Consider the following 22,745-nt stretch of genomic DNA (forward strand, 5'->3'; position numbering starts at 1 on the left):
CTGCTCGTGCTCTCTCATTCTCTCTCTGACAAATAAATAAATAAAATCTTTAGACTCTGTGAGACGTCAGGGCAGTTTCATCACGTAGATGACTGTTGTTAAGTGTGGGGTTCGGAGGACAAGTCTGAGCTGAAGATGTAAATACATCTGAGAGTCATCGGGATATAGACGGTATTTAATGTTATGTCCTGTGTGCTAACACAGGTATCCACAACACATTCTGGGGAGAAAAAAACCCCAGCAAAATAATATGTTGGATATGACTACAAATGTGACAGAAATCATGTTCATATATATAAATGTGATGTCTAAGTATAGAAAAACTTTTAGTTTAGCACTTTTTTAAAAGATTTTATTATTTTAGGGCTCCTGGGTGGCTCAGTAGGTTAAACATCTGCCTTCGGCTCAGGTCATGATACCAGAATCCTGGGATCAAGTCCCTCATTGGGATCCTTGCTTTTCAGGAGCCTGCTTCTCCCTCTGCCTGCCATTCTCCCTGCTTGTGCATTCTCTCTCTGACAAATAAATAAATAAATAAATAAGATCTTTATTTTTTAGAAGATTTTATTTGTTTTGTCAAAGAGAGAGAACCTGAGTTAATGAGAGAGAGCATGAGCAGCAGAAAGGGTCAGTGCGAGAAGCAGACTCCCCACCTAGCAGGGAGGCTGATGTGGGGCTCAATCCCAGGGCCCCCGGACCATGATCTGAGCGAAAGGCAGATGCCTAGCCCACTGAGCCATCCAGGTGCTCTAAATAAGATCTCTTAAAAAAAAAAAAATCTTGCAGACAACTCTAGAAGTCTTCACAAAAGGGGTGACATTTCATTTATTCAATAATAACATTGATACAGGAGCCTGTGAATGATTGAGAGCTTACCATGTGCCAGACAAAGCCACCAGCCACATGGAAATTCCATTCTCGTTCATATTTCAGATCCTTTATCATAGAATTTATTAGGCAGGGCTGGAAAGAAGTAAATTTTAGGCAGAGGGAACCAAGGGCTGGAAGATGCTAAGTACACAGTACTCCAGCATATTGTCTGGAGGAGGTGGTGGAAGAGGTCAGGGAAGTGATAGGAGATAAGACAAAAAGAATTTGGGAAACATAAAAAAAAAAAAAAGAATTTGGGAAACATGCTGTAAAAGGCTTTGAAAGTCATCCTGGGAAATTTAAATTTTTTCCTGATGCTAATTTAGAGGCATTAAATTAATCCAGAAAGTCACTTGGAGATTTTCCTAAATCCAGAGTCTGAAGGATAAATGGAGCTGACTTAGACCACACATTTGGAAACCCGTTAGAAAAACTTTACATGAATCCAAGCAAAAGAACAAGGGAATTGAAACAAGGTTTGCTCTAGGAGTATATCCAGTAATATATAATCCAGTAAGGCAACTTGAACATGGTGGATATGGGGAGTGAGTGAAAGCTGGTATCAAAGATAACTCTCCCCAAAACTCCAGGATTTAGCTTGGTGGTGTTCCCTGGGAGGATGAAAAGAGGGGATGTTCTCAGGTGGAAGATGTTGAATAGATGTTGAATTCCATTTCACACAGTCAAGTTCAGTTGCAACTGAATGAGCAATCCATGGTGCAAAACTTTAGGCAAACAGTTTCAAAAGCAAAACTGCAGAGGGGTAATAAGTTAGTGGAAGTCGAAGCAGTGTAGTCTACACTAGGCACCTGGGAACAAATGAGGAAAACAGATAGCTGGGTTGATCTGCTTTTGGGGTTTGACGAAATGAGAGGTCTGGGACGGTCAAGGGAAGTAATAGATTGCCATGAGAGTGTGGTGGGAACACTCGTGGGATCCAGTGAGTAAAATGAAGCCAAGAGGACCTAAAACCTAGACCACTAATTATCAAATTTGATTAAGCATTAGAATCCCCTGAAGGACTCATTAAACTATAGATGGCTGTTCCCCACTCTAGAGTTTCTGATTCAGTACGTCTGTGGTGGGGCCCAAGAATTTGCACTTCTAACAAGCTTCCAGATGCTGATGCTGCTGACCTGGAGGCCACACTTTGAGAATCCAGAGCAAAGCAGCTGGTAGATGCTGAAAGTTTTCTGAGTGAATGAATAAGAGTACTCATCTTCAGGAATGGAGATCTTCCTGCAGTTAAAGGCAAGATGGAAACTAAGGCCACATGGGAGGATGGAAGATGGTGGTCAGAATACAACTTCAGAGTTTGAATTCAGAGGAGCATTTTTAAGGTCCAGGACTAACCTTTCCAAGGAAATGATGGGAGGTCAAGGCATTGAGTGTTGTGGGGTCTTTAAAATGAGTCACATCTGACAGAGGCCTGAGTCTACTGGGAGGCTCCAAGAGGAGGTCAAGATCTGAAGGGGGGTCTGGCTACTTTCTGGGCCTGAATTAGGTAGGGTTGACTGTATATACACCCACAGACATTGTAGCCCATTCAGGTTAATGCACCAGTACTGGTAACAAATCCAAGTGAAGTTCGGACTCTGTTAGTTCTGTCCAGCACCTCCTATAAGTAAGGTATGGGCTGGGCCCCAGGCTTTTTTGGGGGTACTCTAGGGTAGAGATCACAGCCTGGAGATTTCAGCCCTGTAGGGAGCAATTTACTTTAAGCCCTAAGGCTTAAGGGAGCAGGGCAGATGGAAGGCTCTTCATTCTAGGAAAAGTAGCTTGTAAAGAATGAAAATTCCACTGAGTGAGCATGCTTACAGAATAAAAATGTCTGTTAACCCTCAGCAATGACTCTGCTCCCTTTTCATAGCTTCCTTTTACAGTTTTCTAGTAACAGCTGCTCAGAACACACACACACACACACACACACACACACACACACACATCCCGGGGTATATGGCTGTGATTAGGTCTTAGATGAAGGCCACTTCCAGCATGCTTCCTTACCACCATCTGGTACAGCAGAGCATGAAAGGTGCTGCCTCTGATGCTTCGCACCTGTGCAACCTTCCACAGTTACTTTCTCCCCGTGCCTCAGTTTTCCCATCTGTAAAATGTCGGTAATAATAGTACGCCACGTAGGGCTATGGTGAGGATTAAGTGCCTCGTGAATGTAAAGCTCTGGCCACACAGTGAGCATCCTGTCATACTAGTTACAATGTGTTCCCCTGTCTAATGCGGGTCCTTGTCAATGCTCCGACATGCGTGCGGTCTGCGGTCCTGCAGTGGCACCTAACTGTCGCGCGCGCTCTTTCCCGGGCATCTGCACAGCGGTGCCGCCACTTTTTCTGGGCAGATAGCATCTGGGAATATTGATGTCGGCTGGGTGCCCCCGACCGCAGAGAGCCCGGGTTGGGACTCGCGCAGCCGCAGATGGGTCTGCAGTGGCGCCAGCCTGCCGCTGGGGGTCGCGGGGGAAGCGCTGGGTTCGCCCCGCCCCCGAGGGGTCAGGGGTCACCGGAGAGCGAAAGAGCTGCTGCGCGTCGCAGATACCGGCCCTTGGGCCCATGGCGCCGGCGCAGCGTTGCCCCCTCTGCCGCCAGACCTTCTTCTGTGGTCGCGGACACGTCTACAGTCGCAAGCACCAGCGGACGCTGAAGGCAGCTTTGGAGCGGCTCCTGCCCCAGGTGCGGACGGGAGGCGGGAAGTGGCCGCGGACAGCCTGGGTGGGGGGTGCGGGCAGTACAGGGAGGGCGCGAAGGGGTGGGACGTGGGGGTTCCACTGGGGTCCTGGTTGACCTCTCCCGTCCTCTCCCCTCTCCGCCGCAGGTAGAGGCCGCCCGCAAGGCCGTCCGCGCCGCCCAGGTGGAGCGCTACGTGCCCGAGCACGAGCGGCGCTGCTGGTGCCTTTGCTGCGGCTGTGAGGTGCGGAAACACCTGAGCCACGGAAACCTGACCGTGCTGTATGGGGGGCTGCTGGAGCATCTGGCCAGGTGAGATCCGGCCTGGGAGCCCCCTCCAGCACATTCGCATCCTGGTGGGTTGGGGGGCGGGTGGTGGTGGTTTGGGATGCGTGAGAGGAGAAACGCTTTTGTGGTTGGATCCAGTCAGCTTATAGCCTCGCATCTTTGACGCGTGGAGGGCTTATGACTGCCTTGGTCTTAGTGGTAGAAGGTTACCTCCCATCATCTCCTCCCAGATTCTCTTTCTCTCTCTCTCTCTTTCTTTCTTTCTCTCTCTTTCTTTCTTTTTTTCTTTCTTTCTTTTTTTTTAAGATTATATTTATTTGACAGAGAGAGCCAGTGAGAGAGGGAACACAAGAAGGCGGAGTGGGAGAGGGAGAAGCAGGCTCCGCGCTGAGCAGGGAGCCGGATGTGGGGCTGGATCCCAGGACCCCGGGATCATGACCTGAGCCGAAGGCCGACACCCAACCGGCTGAGCCACCCAGGCGCCCCTCTCCCATTTTTATTGGAAGAGGGGAGACTGGACATCTGGAAGATGTAACAGTATTCTGTCATCCTTGCCCAGAGGCAGAAACCCAGATAACAGTGTGCATTACTTAATATAATGCCTAGATGTCTGAGTAATATTCTATAATCTGCCATTGAGATTATCCATTCATTCTCAGCCCAGAGCACAAGAAAGCAACCAACAGATTCTGGTGGGAGAACAAGGCTGAATTCCAAATGAAAGAGAAGTTTCTGATCTCCCCCCAGGACTATGCCAGGTAAGTCACTGATTATGAAAGGTGAAATAACAGAATGGGACTTCTCTGGGTCTGTGTCAGGTACTGGAGCTTTCTCTGTTAATTGGAAAGTTCTGCAGGGCCTTTTTAAGTATCTATTGTCTTCATAGCACTCATTATTCTAGTCACTATACTGGACACAAAAGAAGTATGATAGAGTCCTTGAAAAGTTTATATTCTAGTTGGGGGATGGGGTTTACAATCCATTGAGCAAATAGAGAATAGTATATAATAAAAGTTCACTATAATCGATTATTTAAATGTGTGGTACAGAGAATATTAAGGTCCCTTAGGAGTAGAAGAGGCTTTTTAATAGTGTGTGCAAGCAACTAGTACTCATTCAGTGCCCACTTTGAATAGTTTTAGACTCTATTTTAACTGGCCCCTAAAGGACCCTGAGAAACTGGAGTGTAGTCAGCTGGCCAGCGTAGAGCAGGTGTGAGTGCTGCTTCGGGAAAAGGACACAGATGGCCTTGCACTACTTTTATTAGGACAATATTGAGATTATGGGGAATGGAACCCAAGGGGATCCCAGAACCAAAGTTACAGAAAAACTTATGACCTCTATTATTGTTTCCTATTCAGTGTGGAGAATAATAAGGGAATGGTGAGAAATGCCTAAATCCTTCAAATTTGTGGTTCAAACTGGGCAGGAGATGGAGGAGAACTGAGGCCAAAAAGCCTAACTCCTTACACCCTGGTCCAGCTCCAAACGGTGTTTGGTGGGAATAAAGAATAGTTGAGCAGAAAAAGTTATAATTGAGATTTATAAGAATGGACTCCTTTTTTTCTTTTTTTCAAGATTTTATTTATTTATTTGACAGAGAGATCACAAGTAGGCAAAGAGGCAGGCAGAGAAAGGGGGAAGCAGACTCCCCACTAAGCAGAGAGCCCAATGCGGGGCTTGATCCCAGAACCCTGAGATCATGACCTGAGCTGAATGCAGAGGCTTTAACCCACTGAGCCACCCAGGTGCTCCTAGACTCTTTGAATTTATTAGTTTCCTTTTTTTTTTTTTTTTTAAGATTCTGTTTATTTAGAGAAAGTGTAAGAGCTAGCATGAGCAGGGGGAGTGGGAGAGGGAGAAGCAGACTCTCTGCTGAGCAAGGAGCCTGATACTGGGCTCATGACCTGAGCTGAAGGCAGATGCTAAACCAGCTGAGCTACCCAGGCACCCCAGTTTTGACTTTTGAACCTTATACATTTAACATGCACATGCACAAGGCAAAGCCAAGTCTGACTGCTTTGACTGGTAAAGATACCAAAAGCCACTTTTAGATTTAGACAGGTTATCACTTAAATATCGAAGAACATAAACCTGGAGTACCAGCTTCCCAGATCCTTGCCCACCCACCAAAAAGGGCCACTCTGAAACAAAAAGGGCTAGGTAACTATAGTGTGAGCAGTGGGACACTATTTATAAAAATAAATTACAAAATAAAATCAGACCAGAAAGCAAATCCTAAAACTCATTGCAAATAATGACAGATTATCATAGCTATATATCAAATTGATAAGTTATAAAAGAGTAAGAATTCAAGTAACTTCAACTCAGAATTCTAACTGTATAGCCTTAGGATATTTACTAAGGACTGAAGAACAGGAGAAATCCTGAGCTTTGGTTAGTAGTTCTATTGTTGATAGTGATATTGGTAGTATTGATACACCTTTCTGTGTGTATTGTAGGATAATAACAACTCTAAGTCTCATGATGTTCTAAAGCCCATTTTTGATTTCGCAAAAAGGAAATATGTGCTAGAAAAGTGGAGCCAGTATGGCAAAATGTTTAAGTGAATCTGGGTGAAAGGTCCATGGGTGTTAATTGTTCTATTTTGTTTTTGTGATTTTGAAATTATCCAAAATTTGAAGAAAAAATGGTCTACTGAGGATTTTTTGTAACATGCATAGACAGGTTCTTGGCTGATTTGCCCTTTTTCTTTTCAGATTCAAGAAATCCATGGTGAAAGGTCTGGATAACTATGAGGAAAAGGAGGATGAGGTGATCAAAGAAGTGAGTTAAAAGGCCACTGAAGGTCACAGCCCCATGGCCTTGTACCAAGCTAAGCAGCCTCTCCCCCACAGATGGCAGCTCAGATTCGTGAGGTGGAGCACAGCCGGCAGGAGCTGGTTCGGTCTGTCTTAGAGGTTGGTGTCCCTCGGAGGAGCCAGAGCAGTATCCAAATCCATCTGATCCCTGGTTCTCCCAGGTCCAGCATTTCACCTACCAGCTCTTCTAGAACTCACGGACTCCATGCTTCATCTGTTCGGCTTGAATTCCCTTACCTGTCCGCCAGGGGGCAGGCCTTGTCAGTGGCGAAGTGGGCTGAGCTGGGAGGGGAAAAAAGGAAGTTTGCAAAATGGGTAGTACCATATGTCAGTATGCTAATTTGTTTCCTACTGGAGGGTGGGAGCATGGCCTAGGCAAACTCTTAAGCATCCAAGACACATTTATGTTTCCTGAATCAAACTCAGCCTCAGCCAGTGCCAGACCCAGAAGAAGGCTCTTCAGCACTTGGAAGCTGGAAAGGGACCAACAGGTAAAATTGCTAAGGAATCTCATTGAGTTTGGATTGTTAGAGCACTCTGTAACTTTCTGGTTGGAAAATGGCAAGAGTTCACCTCTGCTATCCTCATGGCTCAAGGACCTCCTCTGCCAGCCTGGCTCCTGCTTGTCTTTTTCAGTCTAGTGGCCTCCGCCTCACAGCAGCCCTCCTACTTGGACCTGCCACCTGCCCCAGAGCTTGACTGGATGGAGACAGGACAACCTTTGACATTCATCGGCCATCAGGTACCATGGATTAGCGAGTCAGGAAGGGCCAGTGCTCCCTCAATTCCCAGGACATCCATCTCTCATGTGTTTTGTACCTATTCTGGCCATCCAGATCTTGTCTCTTGGCTGCACCACTCCAGTGTTGGGTTTTTTTAAAGATTTTATTTGACAGAGACATAATGTGTTCTTAGACCTCTTTCCCCACCGTCCAGTGATCTCATCCACACCTCTTGCCTCCACGGCCACTGAGGAGTGCCAACTCCTACAGTCATCCTCTGTAGAACCCCCAGTTTCTGCTCAATTTAGGACATTTGTAAACATTCCACAGTTACCTGAAGCTAACCACTACTGTCCCTAGATTACCAGAACTATAGCCAAGTTATTTCCTCTTCTTTCATCTCCTACATCCTGTCGAGGAGTAGGCCTGTTTTACCTCCTGGCTAGATGTCCTGTGTTATACTTCTCTGCAAGTTTCTATGCCCCCACAGAAAGCCACTGCCTCACCTGATGTCCTGTACACTCCAACCATATTGTGCATCTTGTCGTTTTTGCACGTGTCATTGCCATTGCTTTAAATGATAGGCCTACCTTTCTTCAGCCTAGCTCAAAGGTCACCTTTTCATGGAAGGCTTCTGTGAACAGGTTGCCTGTTACAAGTGAACATGGGACCATGTAAAAAGCTGTAAACATTACCTATATAATTTATGCTTAAATCTCTCCCCCCATAATATATACTGTCCTGTGAGGAAAGAGTTTTGCTTTAACCCACTGAGCCACCCAGGCGCCCCAAGAGTTTTGCTAATGTAACACCTAGTAGGCACTCTATTTTTGGACATCTTCACTACTGAGACCACAAGTCTTTTGAGGAACAGGACTCTTTCAGTTATCTGTGCTTCTTAAAATTTAACACCAACCAGGGGACAGAAGTAGCACTGTGGTGCTTCCACCCCCAACCCGCGGCTTTGTCCTTATTCTAGTTGGGAATATACTGTCACCAGTTTCTTATCTGGGATTTCCGCCCCCCCCCCCCATTTCCAACTACAGGATACACCAGGAATTGGTAACATCCACTCAGGTAAGGCCCAGAGCAGTGTTTCTCAGATGGTAAGAGGCAATTATTTACTTTTTTAAAGTTAATTATCTTGGGGGCACCTGGGTGATGCAGTCAGTTCAGCATCCGAATCTTGGTTTCAGCTCAGGTCTGATCTTGGGGTCATGAGATTGAGCTACACCTCAGGCTTCAGGCTCAGCACCAAGTCTGCTTAAGATTCTCTCCCTCTTCTTCCCCCCCACCCCCGTGCTTGCTCACTTACTGAAATCTTTTTTAAAGGTGGACACTGAACTGACTGTGCCCCCCAATTACTTTTTTAAAGAATAAGGTTGATTATGAAGTGCTATCTGATGAAGGACTTGAATCTTAAATATATGAAGAACTCTCAAAACTCAGTAAAATCATCTAGAAAGATGGTTGATCAGAGTGGCTAAAATTAAAGACTGTGTATGTGAAGAAACATTCATAAACTGCTGTTGGGAATGTAAAATGGCACAACCAATTGGAGAAACAGTTCAGGGATTTAAGAAGTTAAACATACACCCACCATTATGATCCAGACATTGCAGGAGAAAAGCAAACATGTCTGCACAAAGGCTTGCACGCCAGATGGTCACAGCTTTAGTTGCAATACCCCAAAACTGAAGCTGAAAAGAATCCAAATGTGCCTCCATGAAGGAACAGAGCAGTGCTCAACAAAGAACGTACTGTTGTTAAGTGCAGCATAGATGAATCTCAATTATTAGAAGCCAGATTGAAAAAAGGTACATTAACTAGTAAACGCAAATTAGATTAACAGAAGCATATTCATAGTTTCCTGGGGTTGGGAAAAGGTACGGAGAGGAGCAGGAAGTCCTTTAAAGGGGCAGAACAATATACAGTGGTGATATTTAATATCTTGACTGTGATGGTTTCACTCAAAGTTTTTCAAATTGTGTATTTTCCATTGGGCAGTTGTAGGTCTGTTATGCCTCAACAAAGCTGTTAAATACCAGCCCATGGTCAAAAATACCCCAGCCTGTGGGGTTTTGCTTTTGAGCATTAGGTTAAGAGTTTATAGCAAGGGCATGTTTCACAGTAGTCTGAAACTTAAGACTGCCTTCATTCCTGCTTAATGGGCCTCTTCCAGGTGCTACACCTCCTTGGATGGTCCAGGATGAAGAATACAGCTCTGTAAACCAACAAATAGGACCATCCTATGAAGAATTCCTTAAAGAAAGTAAGTTAACAAATTCAAGAATAGGCTATCTAAGTTTTTCTACTCAAAGCAAAACTGTTTACAATCTCTTTACTTCTTTGTAGAGGAAAAACAGAAATTGAAGAAACTGCCCCCAGACAGAGTTGGGGCCAACTTTGATCATAGCTCCAGCACCAGTATAGGCTGGCTGCCCTCTTTCGGCCGAGTCTGGAATAATGGACGCCGCTGGCAATCCAGGTGTGGATCCAGTGCCAGGACCCCAACCCACTATCCCTTTGGAGATTTCAGACTTTATCCCGCTAACCTTTTATTTCCTTTCAGACATCAGTTCAAATCAGAAGCTGCAGCAAGGAACAAACAGTCACATAAAAAAAGCCAGTCGTTTCCAGATACTTTTTCAAGTCAACAAACCCATACCTAAACCCTTTTCTTAGGAAAGAGACATACCCACTTATTTGATTTAATAAAATTTTATTTTCCAAAATGTACAGTTGGAGGATCTGTAAAAAATAAAAATAAAAGAATCAGAACTCTAGAGCCTAATACAAAAGTGGGATGTATATACTTTCTACACCACAAGCCCGCATCCGTTCTTACCTTGTTCATGCATCTTCACCAGCAGCTGGGGCATCTCCACCCTTGGTGTTTCTGGTGTAAATTACTTGAGCTCTGTGCTTTGAAACCAGTTTAATAAGTCCTACAGAGAAAAAAATAAGGGTAGGGTTTTTATGCAGTACTATGAAATATTTAATAGACACTAAAAATACTGAATTTGAGCATTAGAGTTTAATAACAAAGGCAAACATCCCTCATGTCTTGGTGATGATCTAATTTTATCTTTTCTTCCTAAATGAAGGGTGCATTACCTGCTATGGGGATGCTTACCCTCATAGTAATTTAACTTAAAAATTACTGTTTCCACATTAGACACTACAGATGCTTAAAACATTTACATTCATTTACATTAATATGAAATCATGGTAATTAAATCACCACTAAATTTTAAGAATACTTAAGTAAAAAATGCTTTCCTACCAAAGCTTTTACTGTTTTCACAACCATATTTCAAAGTTGGGTTTCTTTTGTAACTCTTTAAATAAAATACATTTATTTGAAAACAAGGGATCCTGAAGCTCCCTCCACCAATAGGACATAGGGGTCCACAGGACAGAAGTGGCCATGAACCCTGCTCTGGGGTCTACACAAGGGGGTAACATGTTAGAATATTATGGCTAGTGGTCAGCCTGTGCCTACTTTACAAAACTCCAGTAAAAACATTTAAGATGGTTAATACAGGCAGGCCAATTTAACGTATAAAAGCACACCAGTACAACACACCCCTCTCACCTTTACTAAGGAGCTCCTGAAGGGCTGCCCTGGCCAGGGAACCTCGAATCTTCAGTCTCTCAGAGACAACAGCTGGAGTTATAAGCTTATAGTTGGGAACTTCTTTACAGAGTTTGTCATATGTCGCTTTGTCAAACAAGACCAAATTATTCAGCTTGTCCCGAACTTTGCCTTTGGACCACTTCTGCTCACAAAGAGAGAAAGAAAACCAGTGCTTCTGAAGAAACCACCGCCCCCCCCACAACAACCGGTGTCCGAGAACTCTTCCACTGCCGTCCTGCTATACTGCAAGGGTGGCTGTTCCTTGGCCTACACAAACCTACAAAACTCAGATTTTACTAAGTTCTACAAACAAAGACTCAAATAATCGAAACCAGGACACAAAACAAAAGGAACTCTAGCTGCCACTAACAGCACCAAAGATAGGTTAGGCTGGGAGAAAAAATAAAAATGCGACTTTCGGATACAAGCTGAACCCCACCATACCAACTAAAAATATAATGGACTAAGCCTCAGAATACTTTACACACTTAACTTCTAAGTAGCGTGTACCACTCTATTCTTCCAAAACAGAACGGTGATGTAGAGTAAAGCTCTAATAATCGGACTCTAGACCGCACAACCTTAAAAGCCATTTGCCCTAGACGCCACTTATTACCAAGACACATGGGTCCGGCGTCCCCGGACCCTCACTCCTAGGTGGTGGTGGTGGGGAGCTCACGCCTACCTTCTTTTTGGCCTTGCCCCCAGATTTGTTCACTGGGTCTTTGTCTTTTTTGGCCGATTTTCCGGCATCCTTCTTCTTCTTGTCATCCTTGGGCGGCTGTAGAGAAAAAAGGGGGAATGCAGGCAGGTCACAAGGCAGCTCCGCACCGTCCTAACCCCACTACCGGAGCACATGGGTGAAGCAATCCCCCCACCCACCTTGAAGAAGCGGCCCGGCGGGTCTGAAGACCTCCGTCCGGTGTCGCCCCAACTGCGCCCCAGCACTGCCCGGCTCTCAGAACAGCCCGGCCCCCCATTCCCGAGAGCTCACCATAGCGAAGCTGGGAGAGGAGCGTCCACCCCTGCAGCCTCACTAAGATGTCGGACAAAAAGGAAGCGCCTCTCCCAAACCGGCCCAGAAACCTCCACCCGCAACGAGCGCTTCCGGGGCAAGGGGCGGAGCCCGCGGAGAAAGGCCGGAAGTCCGGCCCCCTCGTGCAGCGTGGAGCGGGCCGCAGCGAGAGGACGGTCGTTCCTGAGGGTCGCATCCTGAGAGCTGCCCGCGGCTTACTGGGTTTTGCCGTTAGTTGTGAGGCAGCCACACTTTGCTTTCCCTGGCTCTGGAAACGAGTAAAGAGAGACAGAAAACAATCTGCTGGGACCCGAAGGGACCCCCGGCGACCCCGCTAAGCGTTGTGCTTCAAGTGCGCAGGCGCCGGCGCGCGCAGGGCAGGGAGCAGGGGGCCGTGGCGGGTCCCGAGGCTGCGGTTCCGGGGCGGGGCCGTCAGGAACAAGCCGTATAGGCGTCTCGGAGCGGCTGCGGCTGTAATGGCGATTTTTAGCGTGTATGTGGTGAACAAAGCTGGCGGCCTGATCTACCAGTTGGACAGCTACGCGCCACGGGCCGAGGCTGAGAAAACTTTCAGTTACCCCCTTGATCTGCTGCTGAAGCTGCACGACGAGCGTGTGCTGGTTGCCTTTGGCCAGCGCGACGGCATCCGGGGTGGGCTAGGCTTGCGTCCGATGGGCGGGTCGGGTGCTGCGGAGTGGGCTGGTGTCTCTGCAGGGCGGGGGGAGGGCGCGGAGGGAGAGGGGACAGGGCGTGAGGCTGGGTCTCCAGTCCCTTTGGCGGAATCCCCGCGCTGGGGCTTCGTTGACCCTTAGCCTCACCTCTGCAGTGGGCCACGCAGTGCTGGCTATCAATGGCGTGGACGTGAATGGCAAGTACACGGCCGATGGGAAAGAGGTGCTGGAGTACTTGGGCAACCCTGCCAATTACCCGGTGTCCATTCGATTCGGCCGACCGCGCCTCACCTCCAATGAGAAGCTCATGCTGGCCTCCATGTTCCACTCGTAAGTCCCCCAGCCCTTCCTAGGGCCTGTGGTCCTGCACTTGGCCTTAAGGCCGGCTGGATTAGTGTGGTTCTGCGGGAAGTCTCCTGAGCGGCCGTGCTCACCTTTCTAAGCCTCCTTTTAAATCGTCAGTTCTTGTGTTGTGAAAGAAAAAGAACTAATGCAGGATGACTAGGTTTTAGGTAATACCGGCAGTGGTGTGACCTTGCACAAGTCCACTTCTCTTCCCTCAGATTTAGTTTCTGAAGTCAGGTAACTGAATTAAATGATCGTTAAGACCTTTTTCTCATTCTCAACGATAGTAGATGTACTGGGGTAAGTAACCATGACACATACGCCCAGTGGTAATTTTACCCTCAGTTTTCAATGTAAAATGTTTTACACCAAAGTATGAGTGCAAAAAACGTGCAGAGCTCAAATGAATTTTAAAGAAATTTTGGTGTTGCTGCTAGGCAGTTAACACGGCCTCTTCTGACTTCTCCCTGTAATGTGAACTCCTCAGCAGATAGGGTCACTTCAGGGGACAAGTTTGAGAAGCATCCTCCCTTATACAGCCGGCTGCATTCCCAACCTTACCTCCTTTGCAAATAGGCTGTTTGCAATCGGTTCCCAGCTGTCTCCAGAACAGGGCAGCTCAGGCATTGAGATGTTGGAGACCGACACCTTCAAACTGCACTGCTTCCAGACACTGACAGGTAGGCGTCTCCAGATAGGCCAGAGGGATGGGGGAAGGGACTGACCAAAGAAACTTTGGTATGCAAGGGGGGGGTGGTTAACTTTTCCTGGGACAGTTGCACAGACACATACGTCTATTTGTTTTGTGAATCCAAAGCCAATATTTAATCTGATGCCAATTTTGTCAACTCCGCCCAGAATGCTCAGCCGAGGTTATCCTGTGTGCAGATAAAACTCACCATAATGGTATCTCATGTTGCACACGTTTCGGAAGGTGTATTTCAAAATGAAACTTGAATGCCAAATGGAAATGACCTTTGGATCGTGTCGTTGCCTCACACCCTTAATGGGGATAATTGAAAACTGCCCGAGTCTGTCCCCTGCCTGGCACTTGCTGCTGAGGGACCACAAGGAATTAAGTGACAGAGCTAGAGGTCAAAACATGATCTCAGTCAATTGGGTGATGTGATAAAGTCACTTCCCTGTTCTGGTCTTACAGATTCACAGTCTTGCCTTTCCTGCTTTATGCAGCAATAAGGATAAAAATAAAAATGGGCTTATGAAAATGCCATCTGCACACAGGATATTTGCTGCATTCTCTACCCTTCCGTAACCATTATTGGTCCTTCTCCAGGGATCAAGTTTGTGGTACTGGCAGATCCTAGGCAAGCTGGAATAGATTCTCTTCTCCGAAAGATTTATGAGATCTACTCAGACTTTGCTCTCAAGAATCCATTCTACTCCCTGGAAATGCCCATCAGGTAGGCGGTTCCCCTCCCCGAGATACTGGTCGAAGAGTCCTTGCCCCTCCCTTTGTGCTCTTCCCCAGGTCATTTTTCAAAAGGATAAGAAGAGTTACTTTTAAATAAAACAAAAACGGACTAGTCTTTTTTTTCCTATTTTGAGAAACCAAAGACTTTTCTTGCCATTCATGTCCTTCTTCAAGCAAGAGTACTTGGGCACTCAAAGTGGGAGGAGAGTCTGAGACCTCACACTTTGTCGTCATTTGTGCCTCTTGGGTCTGGCCTAGGTGTGAGCTGTTTGACCAGAACCTGAAGTTAGCCCTGGAGGTGGCAGAGAAGGCTGGAACATTTGGACCTGGGTCATAGGCTGAGCCTGCAACAGATCCCCCAAATTTTGAGAGATCCTATAGCAGGGATCCTGCTGTATCCACTCCAATGGAGATTCCCACAGCCTCGTTAGTGCACTTGAAGACGGGAGGGTGCTGAGCCTGATGACATGTACTGATCCCTGAGCCTTACTGCCATGCTCTCTCCCATCCTATATCTATCAGGAGCCTGATTCCCAACTCTGTACAGGGTTATTTATGGAGGGAGTAGGCCCATAAATGCTAAATAAATACATTCCTTTGATCTGTTCGCTATTCTAATTGATGGTTTGCAGGGGGGAAAGGCTCTGGTGGGGAGATGGGAATGATAAGGAAATTCTGGGAAGATAAGCTATGTTCTGGTAGAAAACAAGTAATTGTTCACTTGGTTTGTTTTGTTTTTGTTTTATATTTTAGGCACAAGTGACAAATGTATTTCTTTTTATTGTTATTAAAGTTTTCCCCAATGTAGTTCAGTAAATGAAGCATTTAATTTTATTTTATTCCACTGTTGGTCATAGTTTGAGCCCTACACACTCCCTCCCCTTTCACCTCAACGGGGCCTCCTTTGTATGTAGCCACACACTCATCACTAGTAAAAGGTCAGGCTGGATCTGCTCCCAAATCTTCTTGGGATTCAGCTCCTTGTCAGGCTCTCCAGGAAAAGCATAAAAAACCGAGCACAGGATTTTGAGTCAGGAGCCTTGGGTCTAGTTCCAGCATCGCTGACGTCTAGGGTGGCGGCAGCAGTGGTGGTTACAGTGGGGTATTACCAGGTGTTTACACCAGGCTTTACTGCTTTTACCCTAATCTCAGGGTGCATTCTATTACGGACAACAGATTTAGCAAGGTATAGACTCTCCGCCTCAAAGTCTCAAAGCTAGTTACTAAGCACCTGAGTTTGAACCCAGGCTTTCTGACTACACCATCCATGAGCCACTGTTAATATTGCCTTCCTCCATTCAGTGTTTCACCTGCCTGAAACCCAGAAGCTTCATCTGTAAAATGATCGTTGAATTAGTGAAGCTGAAAGCAGAGGACCCGTAAGCTTAAAGAAGTCCCTGTCAGGTTGCCCATTCCAAGGAGATGAAGTCCGCCCCTTTTGGGGTGGAAAGAGCAGATACCAAGAGAATATTTCCCAAAGAAAGTGGTCTCTGGCTTGGAGTACCCCTTTGGAAAGAATGACTCAGTGATAGTGTTTAGTATCAAATCTAGTTTTAATCTGTGTCAAGTTCCCCACCCTCCCAGCCCCGCCTGCCATCTTCGCAGGGTACCCGTGAGCGTGATGGGCCTCCTCCTCCCCAGGAATCGGAGGTACTGGCAATAGCAGTCGCCCAGTGCTGAGAGGCCTTAGGGCAGAAATTACAGGCCACTGGTACCCTGCAGCTGCAGGAGGAGCCTCACTTCTGGGGACAGCGTGGGGGGGCCCAGGAGGGGAAGAAGGGTCTAGGGGACTCCCTGACAGCAGGGGTTTCCTGTTGGAAGGCAGAAAATAGGAGCTAATGGAGTCCGAGAAAAAAAGTTGCCTTTTAAATAGAACAGAGGATGGGGAGCTGGGACCTCATTAGCCACTGATAACTTCCGTGCCACCTGGGCGAGGGAAAAGCGCACAAGAGGAAATCAAAGGTTCAGTGCTAGTTGGAGCAGCCCCCCTTTCTCTCTCTGCCCCCCAGCCTCGTGCAGGGGAAGACCACAGGTGGGAGAGGACGCACTGGAGCCTGTATGCTGTTCACTCAGCCTTCTTGGGCACATGGCCCATCTTGGTGCGGATGTTTCGTAGGAGAAAGAAGGCAGCTGTGCTGGCTGCACAGATCACTTCAGCCACCCAGAAGGCTGTGCTCCAGCTGTAGTGCTTGGCAATGGTGCTGAAGGGCAGCCCAGCCAGAAAGCCGCCCACTGCAGAGGGGGTGGGGGAAGAGCCTGGGTCACTTGTGAGGCTAGAGTTGGTGGGGCTGGCCCCAGCGTCCAGCTAGCCTATGCACAAGGCACAGCCGGGTTCAGGTGGACGCTCCGGAGAGCACCGCTTACCATTGGCCATGAGTCCCACAATGGCATGGGAGGTGCCGCACAAGTTGGGAGGGGCGCTCTCGTTGGCTATAACTCCGAACAGGGCAATGGGACCGTAAGAACAGAAACCAAACACAGCTCCCAGCACCAGGATCCAGAGCTGCAAGGACAATGCAGGGTGGCATTTAGAGTCTGAGAAACCCTACCTACCTACCCCTGCCAGGGGAGAGAAAGATGCTTGGCCCCAGGAACACATGATTGTAGTAAGGAGGTAGTAAGTGGCCTCCCTCTCCCCAGTTCCCGAATCAACTGACAGGGCCAAGCTAGAGGCGTGGAGACACGCTGAGCCAACCTGAGGGCCCGAGTGGGTAGGTGAAAGGGACGCAGAAGCCATCCCTCCCAGTTAGATGCTGTCTCTTAGAACTGATGCTAGCGGCAAGGCAGACAGGGTAGGACAAGGGGGAGACAGACCAGGAGGAAAGCCACAGATAAGGCACCTCATGCTCCGTAAAGCCTGTGAGCTCAGCGAGAGGGTGAAGAGCTGGAGTCCAGAAAGCAACATCCTAGAGGAGCACAGGGAAGAGAAGAAAACCAGGCCCCAAGTCCAGGAGGAGCGCCAGAGTACAGAGGGCACGAGGTAAACCAGAACTGGAAAGGGAAATCTGAGAGGCAGAGAAAGGCCTGGGCCAGGGTAGTCAGGGACAGGGAACCTGACAGTCACTGCCCCTTGCTCTCTCATCCTTGTGCCAGTGGCAGGCCAGGCGCTCCCCATTTACCTTGGGGGAGTCACTGGTCACAGTTACCCGGAAGAGGTACATGGACACGGTCATGCCAGCCATCATGAACAGCAACAGGCCGTGGCGAGGGTTCCCGTAGATGGACAGCCCCGCCTGTGGATACAGGCCCAGCAGTGTCACGCCCCAGAAGCAGCAGGCAACATCCAACCCTGGACTCTGACACGGCAGGGCTTCTGCTGACAGGTTTTTGGCAATCCCACCACAGTTCTTGGCCCGGGGCAGCTCTGGGAGGCCCTGGGACTTGCTCATTATATCCCGAGGCCAAACTCCACCACATCCCCTCCTCCACCTTGGGGACACGTGCTAGCAAGCGGCACCTAGTCTCTCCTCAACCCCAGCTTCCCTCGGCCTGTAGAGAACCCCGCTGCCAAGCTGAGACAAATTCTGGCCCTCCTTGACATCCGTTAAAACCCTTTCCCCAAGAGCCTTACCTTGCCACCATATCCTCAGCAGGTAAGAGTTGTGTGGAATCATTCCAGCCTCCCCCCACCCATATGCCAGCCTGCCCATGCCCCAGGGCTCCCGCCTCTCTGGTGCCTATCCCAGTCATGCTGGGAAGATTTAAAGGGACCCTCCTCCTTCCTGTCCCCTCTGCCCACTCACCTTTGCCATGGCCCGGTCGGACAGGTAGCCAGCTGCGATACTGCCTACAAGGCCCCCAACCTCCAGGGCACTCATGTAGGAGCTACCTGGAGTAAGGAGTTGTGGTGGGAAGAGGGAAAGGAAGAGTGGAAGGGGGTTAAACACACTGGGGTTGTCCGACTGGCTGGAACCCAGAGAGGTACAGGTCCCCAAGGGTGACTGGCCGCAACTCTCTGGGTGGTGCCTGGCCTTGGATAAAGAGAAGCTGGGCCTGAGTTTCCCATCCCCTTCATTGATTCCTGCTCCCTAGGCCCACCCCTGCTCCAACACTCATCTTACCCACGAGGACTGACTGTCCTTTCTCCTGGATAAGGAAGAATTGGCCCCAGTCAGTGCAGCAGGTCTTTACTCCAAATACCACAAGGTAGCCAGTGGAGAGCACCCAGAGGTAGGGGGACAGCAGCAGGTCCTGTAAGGTGCTCTCCTCCTTCGAGGAGCCTGGGGGCAGGAGGAGGCCAGGCCTGAGGCTCTGTTCTTGCTGCTCTGCCCTGACTGAGCCCCCACCACTCATTAACTAGCCACAGGGCCAGAGTCCATCCCCATAGCCAGGCACCAGCAGGAGGGCACCCCTTTGCCCACTGATCTGCCCTGTCCCCTCCACTGCAAGCCTCAGCAAATGAGAGAGAAACTGAGGACCAAGGCACATGGCGGAAGGCATCCGAACCATTTAAGCTTGGGATGCTGTCCAGGACAGGGAAGTCTGACTCTGCTGTGAGGAAGGACCAGGTTATAACACGAGTCACAGCATTTATTGGCTCTGCCACTTGTCTGGTACTTAAGTGTCTCTTGGAACGAAGTTTTATTTACTCCCCACCAACTTGCCATCACCATCCCTCCCCCTGCTGCCATTGGCTAGCCCGGGGCCAGGCATACAGCCAGTCCTCAGTGAAAGTCTGCCAAATGAATGATGAATGAAGGTGCCCCAATCACTGGCTTGGGTGGGTGCTCACCCTTCTTGCCCTTGGAGGGGGTGGGGTCCAAGTTTCGGAGTCCGACGTCGGCAGGTTCATTGTGGATGAGCAGGAGGCAGAGGAAGGAGACCACCACACAGAGGGCCCCGGACAGGGCCAGCGTGCTGCGCCAGCTATAGCTCTGGGCGAGGACGGTGGCCAAGATAGGGCCCAGCCCTCCAGCCAGGTTCATGCTGGCGGACAGGATGGCCCACCAAGTGCCAAACTGAGATGGTTCAAACCACTGTGGGACAGAGGGGATGGAGGAGGTGCCCACATTCAACACGCTGAAGGTGCAGGTCAGGTGGGGCAGACCTAGGAGCTCACATTACAGGGATGAGGAAGAAGGCCCTTCTACTTGGCAGGGCCAATTCCCTCATCTGCCACCCGATCCCACCATGTTTAGCTCCTAAAATATCTTGACAAGCAATAGGAGCTGGACTGGAACTCCCAGGGAACCTGCTGCCTCGGGATGGGGGTGCCGGTGCTCCCACATGCTCCTTAGGCATCCTCTGTGCCAGTCTAAAGAAGCTCCCCGGAAGCAGGCACGTACCTTCCGCAGGATCTTCCCACACGGAGGCCAGCCCAGCCCCTGTGCCAGGCCGTTGAGGAACCACAGAGCAGCAAAGACAGGTACCATGGAGCTCCAGGAAAACGCTATATTGACCAAGCCCACCAGGAGCAGCCCCGAAGAGAAGAGCCAGCGAGCACTCATCTGGTCAGATAGGACCCCGCTCACAAACTTGCTGATGGCATAGGCTGCCGCCTGGCTGCTGGTGATGAGCCCTGCAGGGGGGAGAGCAGGATGCAGAACGCCTGGGGAGTTAGGGGCCCCGGCAGAGGCGGAGGAGGGCTGGAGGAAGGCATGGGGTCAGGTGTGGCGAGGTGCCAGGCAGGGTGAGACAGGTCCCCTCCCAGACGGCTCGGAAGAACCTGTGCTGGGTTCCTGGGGCCCCGCTCCTCGCCACCAGCGCTAGCCCCAGGCTGACCCATGACTTTGCAGCCTCCTGTAGAGTCCAGCTGCAGCTGTCAGGGGGCAAGAAGGGAGAAGCAGGCAGCCCCCCTCCCTGGGATTTACAAAGGCCTGATGACATTTCCCCCTCACACTGGCTCCAACTCAGGGCTTCTGGAAGTTCTGTTGCCCCACCTCAGGAGCTTAGAAGTGGAGTCAAGGACCTTCCTCCTCGTGAAATGTCACCTGGTGGGCCATGTGAAGTCATTTTGCCAATGTCACCTGGTGGGCCACTTGAAATGTCACCTGGTGGGCCATGTGAAGTCATTTGCCAACTCCCCAGTTTCCGTTGCTCACAACGTCAATGGCCAGCAGGCACCCCGCAGTCTTAGCATGCCCCCACGCAGTGTGGAAACTGCGCAGGGTGACCCTCAACACACTCAGAATAAGCCATGTCTCTGGGGGCACTCGTGAGCCACAGGCACACAAGGACACATCAGATGAGCAGCACTCCTCAGGCACGTGGAGAGCACATGCCTAGTTCCTCGCCCTTACCCAGGTACATGGTCAGAGTCCCCTCAGTCAGCACCTGCAGGCTGCCCCCCGTCCTCTGCTGCACACGGACCCTCCACACAGCCACAAACACCCAATTTGTCCTACTAGTGCTGGGTCCCAGGGCCCACCCCCTTGCCCCGCCAGGGCTCACCCAAGTCATCCTTGTCCAGAGGGATCTCCTCCACCAATGATGGCATGACAAAGGAGAAGGTCTTGCGGTTGAAGTAGTACAGGCTGTAGCCTCCGAACATGGCTGAGAAGATCACAGTGCGGTAATAGCCGTAGCCTTGGGCCGCCATGGTGGAAGGGAGCAGGCCCCACTGCCCAGGTCCTGGAGCCTCTGACCACAGCTCCTGCCGGTGGCTCTCTCGGTGCCCAGATCTGCTGAGTTAGGCTTTTTCTGCTCCCTCCTCCACCCAGCCTCCCAGGCTCCCTTTATAGCCACCTTCTGGACAATCATTAAGCCTGGGGCGGCTTGTAGGGAACCCAGTGTCCTGAAGGCGACAAGAAAACAGGAGATTACTGACTGGGGAAGAGGTGCGGGCTGGAGGGGGTCGCGGAGGGAGGCACTGCCAGTGAGCCAGCACCAGCCAGCATGCTGTGTCCCCAGAACTTCTGCATTCCTCTGCTTTTCCTTGTCTGCCCGCCTGTGAAACCAGCTGTGATTAAAGGTTCAACCTAATTACTTTTGTCTGCAGGAGCCCAGGGGAGGCAGGGGTGGGATAACCAGAGATGCCCTCGCTAGCCCTGCTCCCTCAGTCACCTACCTTCTCATTCATCCAACCAAGAAGTTTAGGGAGGGCTTACTGGTTGCTTAGCACTGCATTAGGTGCCGGGGTAGTTTCCACACACACACTTAATGAGACACAAACCCCCAACAACCCGACTCCCAAGTCGTCCTAGGACTGACTCAAGTGACTCCCAGGGCTCAGCGCACATTCATATTCGGATGTAACTGTTTATGGATAGTTGCAGACCTGTAAGCAAGAGAAACTTCCCTTTGCAGGCCCTGTGTTGCACTGAAAGCTGCCCTGAAGGCTGGGGTCCTGGCGGGGCCACTCAGCGGTCTCTGGTCCCTTTACCCTGGAACGTCAGGATGGGGTGCCCTCCGGCCGGCTGGGGACTGCAGGGTTCGTGACAGCACGGAACATGGGCGGGAAGGTGCACCCCGCGGACTTCAGGCAGCAGCCGCGAGCCAGCCCGCTTTGCGGGGCCCAGGCAACACGCCCCCGGCTTCTCCGCTCGGTTGGGAAAGCAATAGGAGCAGAAGGCGTAGGCGCGAGCGAGGCAGGCGACCGCACGTAGTCTCCCGGAGGCTCCTAGCTTCGGGCTCCGAGTGGCTCAGCCCGGCAGGATGGGGCCAGGCGCAGGCTCTCGGCACCTGCCCAGCCCCGTGTCCTCAAGCTACCCGGGACACCCGACTCGGGCTGGAAGCCCACGGGCCCGGGTGCGGGAGTTGGAGAGGTGCGGAGACACCGGAATGGTGCGACGAAAAGAAGCAGGTGCGTGCTGGCCACGGGCAGCGCCCCCGGGAGCCCCCCGACCCAGGAACTAACCCCCGCCCGGGAAGGGGCAGCTGCAGGAACAGCTCCGGTTCGTATCGGAAGTTAGGGCAACCTTTGCTGGGGCTCTAACAAAGGAGCCCAAAGACCCGAGACTCCCCCTCCAGCCCCGCCTTCACGCGGCGCCCCTCCCCCGCATTCAGCCCGCTACCTGGACGCGGGCGGGAGCCGGAGTAGGATAGAGCTGGGCGGCAGGGCCCGCGGGCGCATGCGCGTGCGCTGGGGGCGGGCCCTCCGCCGGCGCCTTGCTGGCTGAGAGCCAAGTCCACTCTTCAGCGTTTAGTCCTACTCTTGCGGGAGGTATAGGTCCTTGGGCGAGGACAGCGCCCCTTAGGGGCTGGATTCGTATGTTCCCTTCTTAACTGATGGCTTTCCACAAATCCGGTTTAAATGAGTGCACTACCACTGCTCCCGCGTTGTTCACAGTCTGGGAAAGGTCTTGTAGAGAGCACAGGCTT

The 22,745-nt window shown here is 50.2% G+C and overlaps 4 protein-coding genes across 9 annotated transcripts; 2 read left to right on the forward strand and 2 right to left on the reverse strand.

Annotated features, from left to right (window-relative positions):
- Nucleotides 1-3,413: 3,413 nt before the first annotated feature.
- On the forward strand, nucleotides 3,414-10,122 carry CENATAC (centrosomal AT-AC splicing factor). Of its 2 annotated transcripts, XM_044257989.1 has the most exons (11): nucleotides 3,414-3,557; nucleotides 3,700-3,863; nucleotides 4,499-4,597; nucleotides 6,560-6,626; nucleotides 6,698-6,760; nucleotides 7,088-7,152; nucleotides 7,298-7,403; nucleotides 8,430-8,460; nucleotides 9,566-9,655; nucleotides 9,739-9,871; nucleotides 9,956-10,122. In XM_044257989.1, the coding sequence occupies exons 1-11, from the start codon at nucleotides 3,438-3,440 to the stop codon at nucleotides 10,053-10,055; spliced, it is 1,038 nt and encodes a 345-aa protein (XP_044113924.1). In that variant the 5' UTR covers nucleotides 3,414-3,437; the 3' UTR covers nucleotides 10,056-10,122. The 2 variants fall into 2 exon arrangements, with proteins under 2 accessions (XP_044113924.1, XP_044113925.1); XM_044257990.1 differs by having other exon boundaries at nucleotides 9,739-10,122.
- RPS25 (ribosomal protein S25) lies at nucleotides 10,055-12,128 on the reverse strand. The gene is made up of 5 exons (XM_044257994.1): nucleotides 12,018-12,128; nucleotides 11,709-11,804; nucleotides 10,982-11,165; nucleotides 10,232-10,331; nucleotides 10,055-10,134 (listed from the first exon to the last, which is right to left on the reverse strand). The coding sequence occupies exons 1-4, from the start codon at nucleotides 12,018-12,020 to the stop codon at nucleotides 10,237-10,239; spliced, it is 378 nt and encodes a 125-aa protein (XP_044113929.1). The 5' UTR covers nucleotides 12,021-12,128; the 3' UTR covers nucleotides 10,055-10,134; nucleotides 10,232-10,236.
- A 48-nt stretch (nucleotides 12,129-12,176) lies between these two features.
- TRAPPC4 (trafficking protein particle complex subunit 4) lies at nucleotides 12,177-15,087 on the forward strand. 2 transcript variants are annotated; one of them, XM_044257992.1, is made up of 5 exons: nucleotides 12,177-12,689; nucleotides 12,865-13,039; nucleotides 13,631-13,734; nucleotides 14,349-14,475; nucleotides 14,745-15,087. In XM_044257992.1, exons 1-5 carry the CDS (start codon nucleotides 12,515-12,517, stop codon nucleotides 14,821-14,823), a joined length of 660 nt encoding a protein of 219 aa, XP_044113927.1. In that variant the 5' UTR covers nucleotides 12,177-12,514; the 3' UTR covers nucleotides 14,824-15,087. The 2 variants fall into 2 exon arrangements, with proteins under 2 accessions (XP_044113927.1, XP_044113928.1); XM_044257993.1 differs by lacking the exons at nucleotides 12,177-12,689; nucleotides 13,631-13,734 and having other exon boundaries at nucleotides 12,904-13,039.
- A 933-nt stretch (nucleotides 15,088-16,020) lies between these two features.
- Nucleotides 16,021-22,482, reverse strand: SLC37A4 (solute carrier family 37 member 4). Of its 4 annotated transcripts, none has more exons than XM_044257987.1 (9): nucleotides 22,439-22,482; nucleotides 20,877-21,219; nucleotides 19,772-20,004; nucleotides 19,219-19,462; nucleotides 18,548-18,706; nucleotides 18,230-18,315; nucleotides 17,606-17,719; nucleotides 16,851-16,989; nucleotides 16,021-16,718 (listed from the first exon to the last, which is right to left on the reverse strand). In XM_044257987.1, exons 2-9 carry the CDS (start codon nucleotides 21,022-21,024, stop codon nucleotides 16,552-16,554), a joined length of 1,290 nt encoding a protein of 429 aa, XP_044113922.1. In that variant the 5' UTR covers nucleotides 21,025-21,219; nucleotides 22,439-22,482; the 3' UTR covers nucleotides 16,021-16,551. The 4 variants fall into 4 exon arrangements, with proteins under 4 accessions (XP_044113922.1, XP_044113923.1, XP_044113921.1 ...); XM_044257988.1 differs by lacking the exon at nucleotides 22,439-22,482 and adding an exon at nucleotides 22,282-22,356; XM_044257986.1 differs by lacking the exon at nucleotides 22,439-22,482 and adding an exon at nucleotides 21,703-22,153.
- Between the last annotated feature and the right edge of the window lie 263 nt (nucleotides 22,483-22,745).

This window comes from Neovison vison, chromosome 7, assembly GCF_020171115.1.
Source record: "Neovison vison isolate M4711 chromosome 7, ASM_NN_V1, whole genome shotgun sequence".
Taxonomy (NCBI): Eukaryota; Metazoa; Chordata; class Mammalia; order Carnivora; family Mustelidae; genus Neogale; species Neogale vison.

What these genes read in the sequence shown, in the direction of transcription:
- CENATAC (XM_044257990.1), top strand. Translation starts at nt 3,438, where the DNA reads ATGGCGCCGGCGCAGCGTTGCCCCCTCTGCCGCCAGACCTTCTTCTGT. An exon ending in TGGTTCGGTCTGTCTTAGAG is followed by an intron (nt 6,761 to 7,087) that starts GTTGGTGTCCCT and finishes AATCAAACTCAG; the next exon opens with CCTCAGCCAGTGCCAGACCC. An exon ending in AATTGGTAACATCCACTCAG is followed by an intron (nt 8,461 to 9,565) that starts GTAAGGCCCAGA and finishes GGCCTCTTCCAG; the next exon opens with GTGCTACACCTCCTTGGATG.
- RPS25 (XM_044257994.1), bottom strand. An exon ending in GGGGCAAGGCCAAAAAGAAG is followed by an intron (nt 11,166 to 11,708) that starts GTAGGCGTGAGC and finishes CTTTGTGAGCAG; the next exon opens with AAGTGGTCCAAAGGCAAAGT. An exon ending in TCAGGAGCTCCTTAGTAAAG is followed by an intron (nt 10,332 to 10,981) that starts GTGAGAGGGGTG and finishes TTTTCTCTGTAG; the next exon opens with GACTTATTAAACTGGTTTCA.
- TRAPPC4 (XM_044257992.1), top strand. Translation starts at nt 12,515, where the DNA reads ATGGCGATTTTTAGCGTGTATGTGGTGAACAAAGCTGGCGGCCTGATC. An exon ending in CCAGCGCGACGGCATCCGGG is followed by an intron (nt 12,690 to 12,864) that starts GTGGGCTAGGCT and finishes TCACCTCTGCAG; the next exon opens with TGGGCCACGCAGTGCTGGCT. An exon ending in CTGGCCTCCATGTTCCACTC is followed by an intron (nt 13,040 to 13,630) that starts GTAAGTCCCCCA and finishes CTTTGCAAATAG; the next exon opens with GCTGTTTGCAATCGGTTCCC.
- SLC37A4 (XM_044257987.1), bottom strand. Translation starts at nt 21,024, where the DNA reads ATGGCGGCCCAAGGCTACGGCTATTACCGCACTGTGATCTTCTCAGCC. An exon ending in GTGGGAAGATCCTGCGGAAG is followed by an intron (nt 19,463 to 19,771) that starts GTACGTGCCTGC and finishes TCTGTCCCACAG; the next exon opens with TGGTTTGAACCATCTCAGTT. An exon ending in CCGACCGGGCCATGGCAAAG is followed by an intron (nt 17,720 to 18,229) that starts GTGAGTGGGCAG and finishes CTGTATCCACAG; the next exon opens with GCGGGGCTGTCCATCTACGG.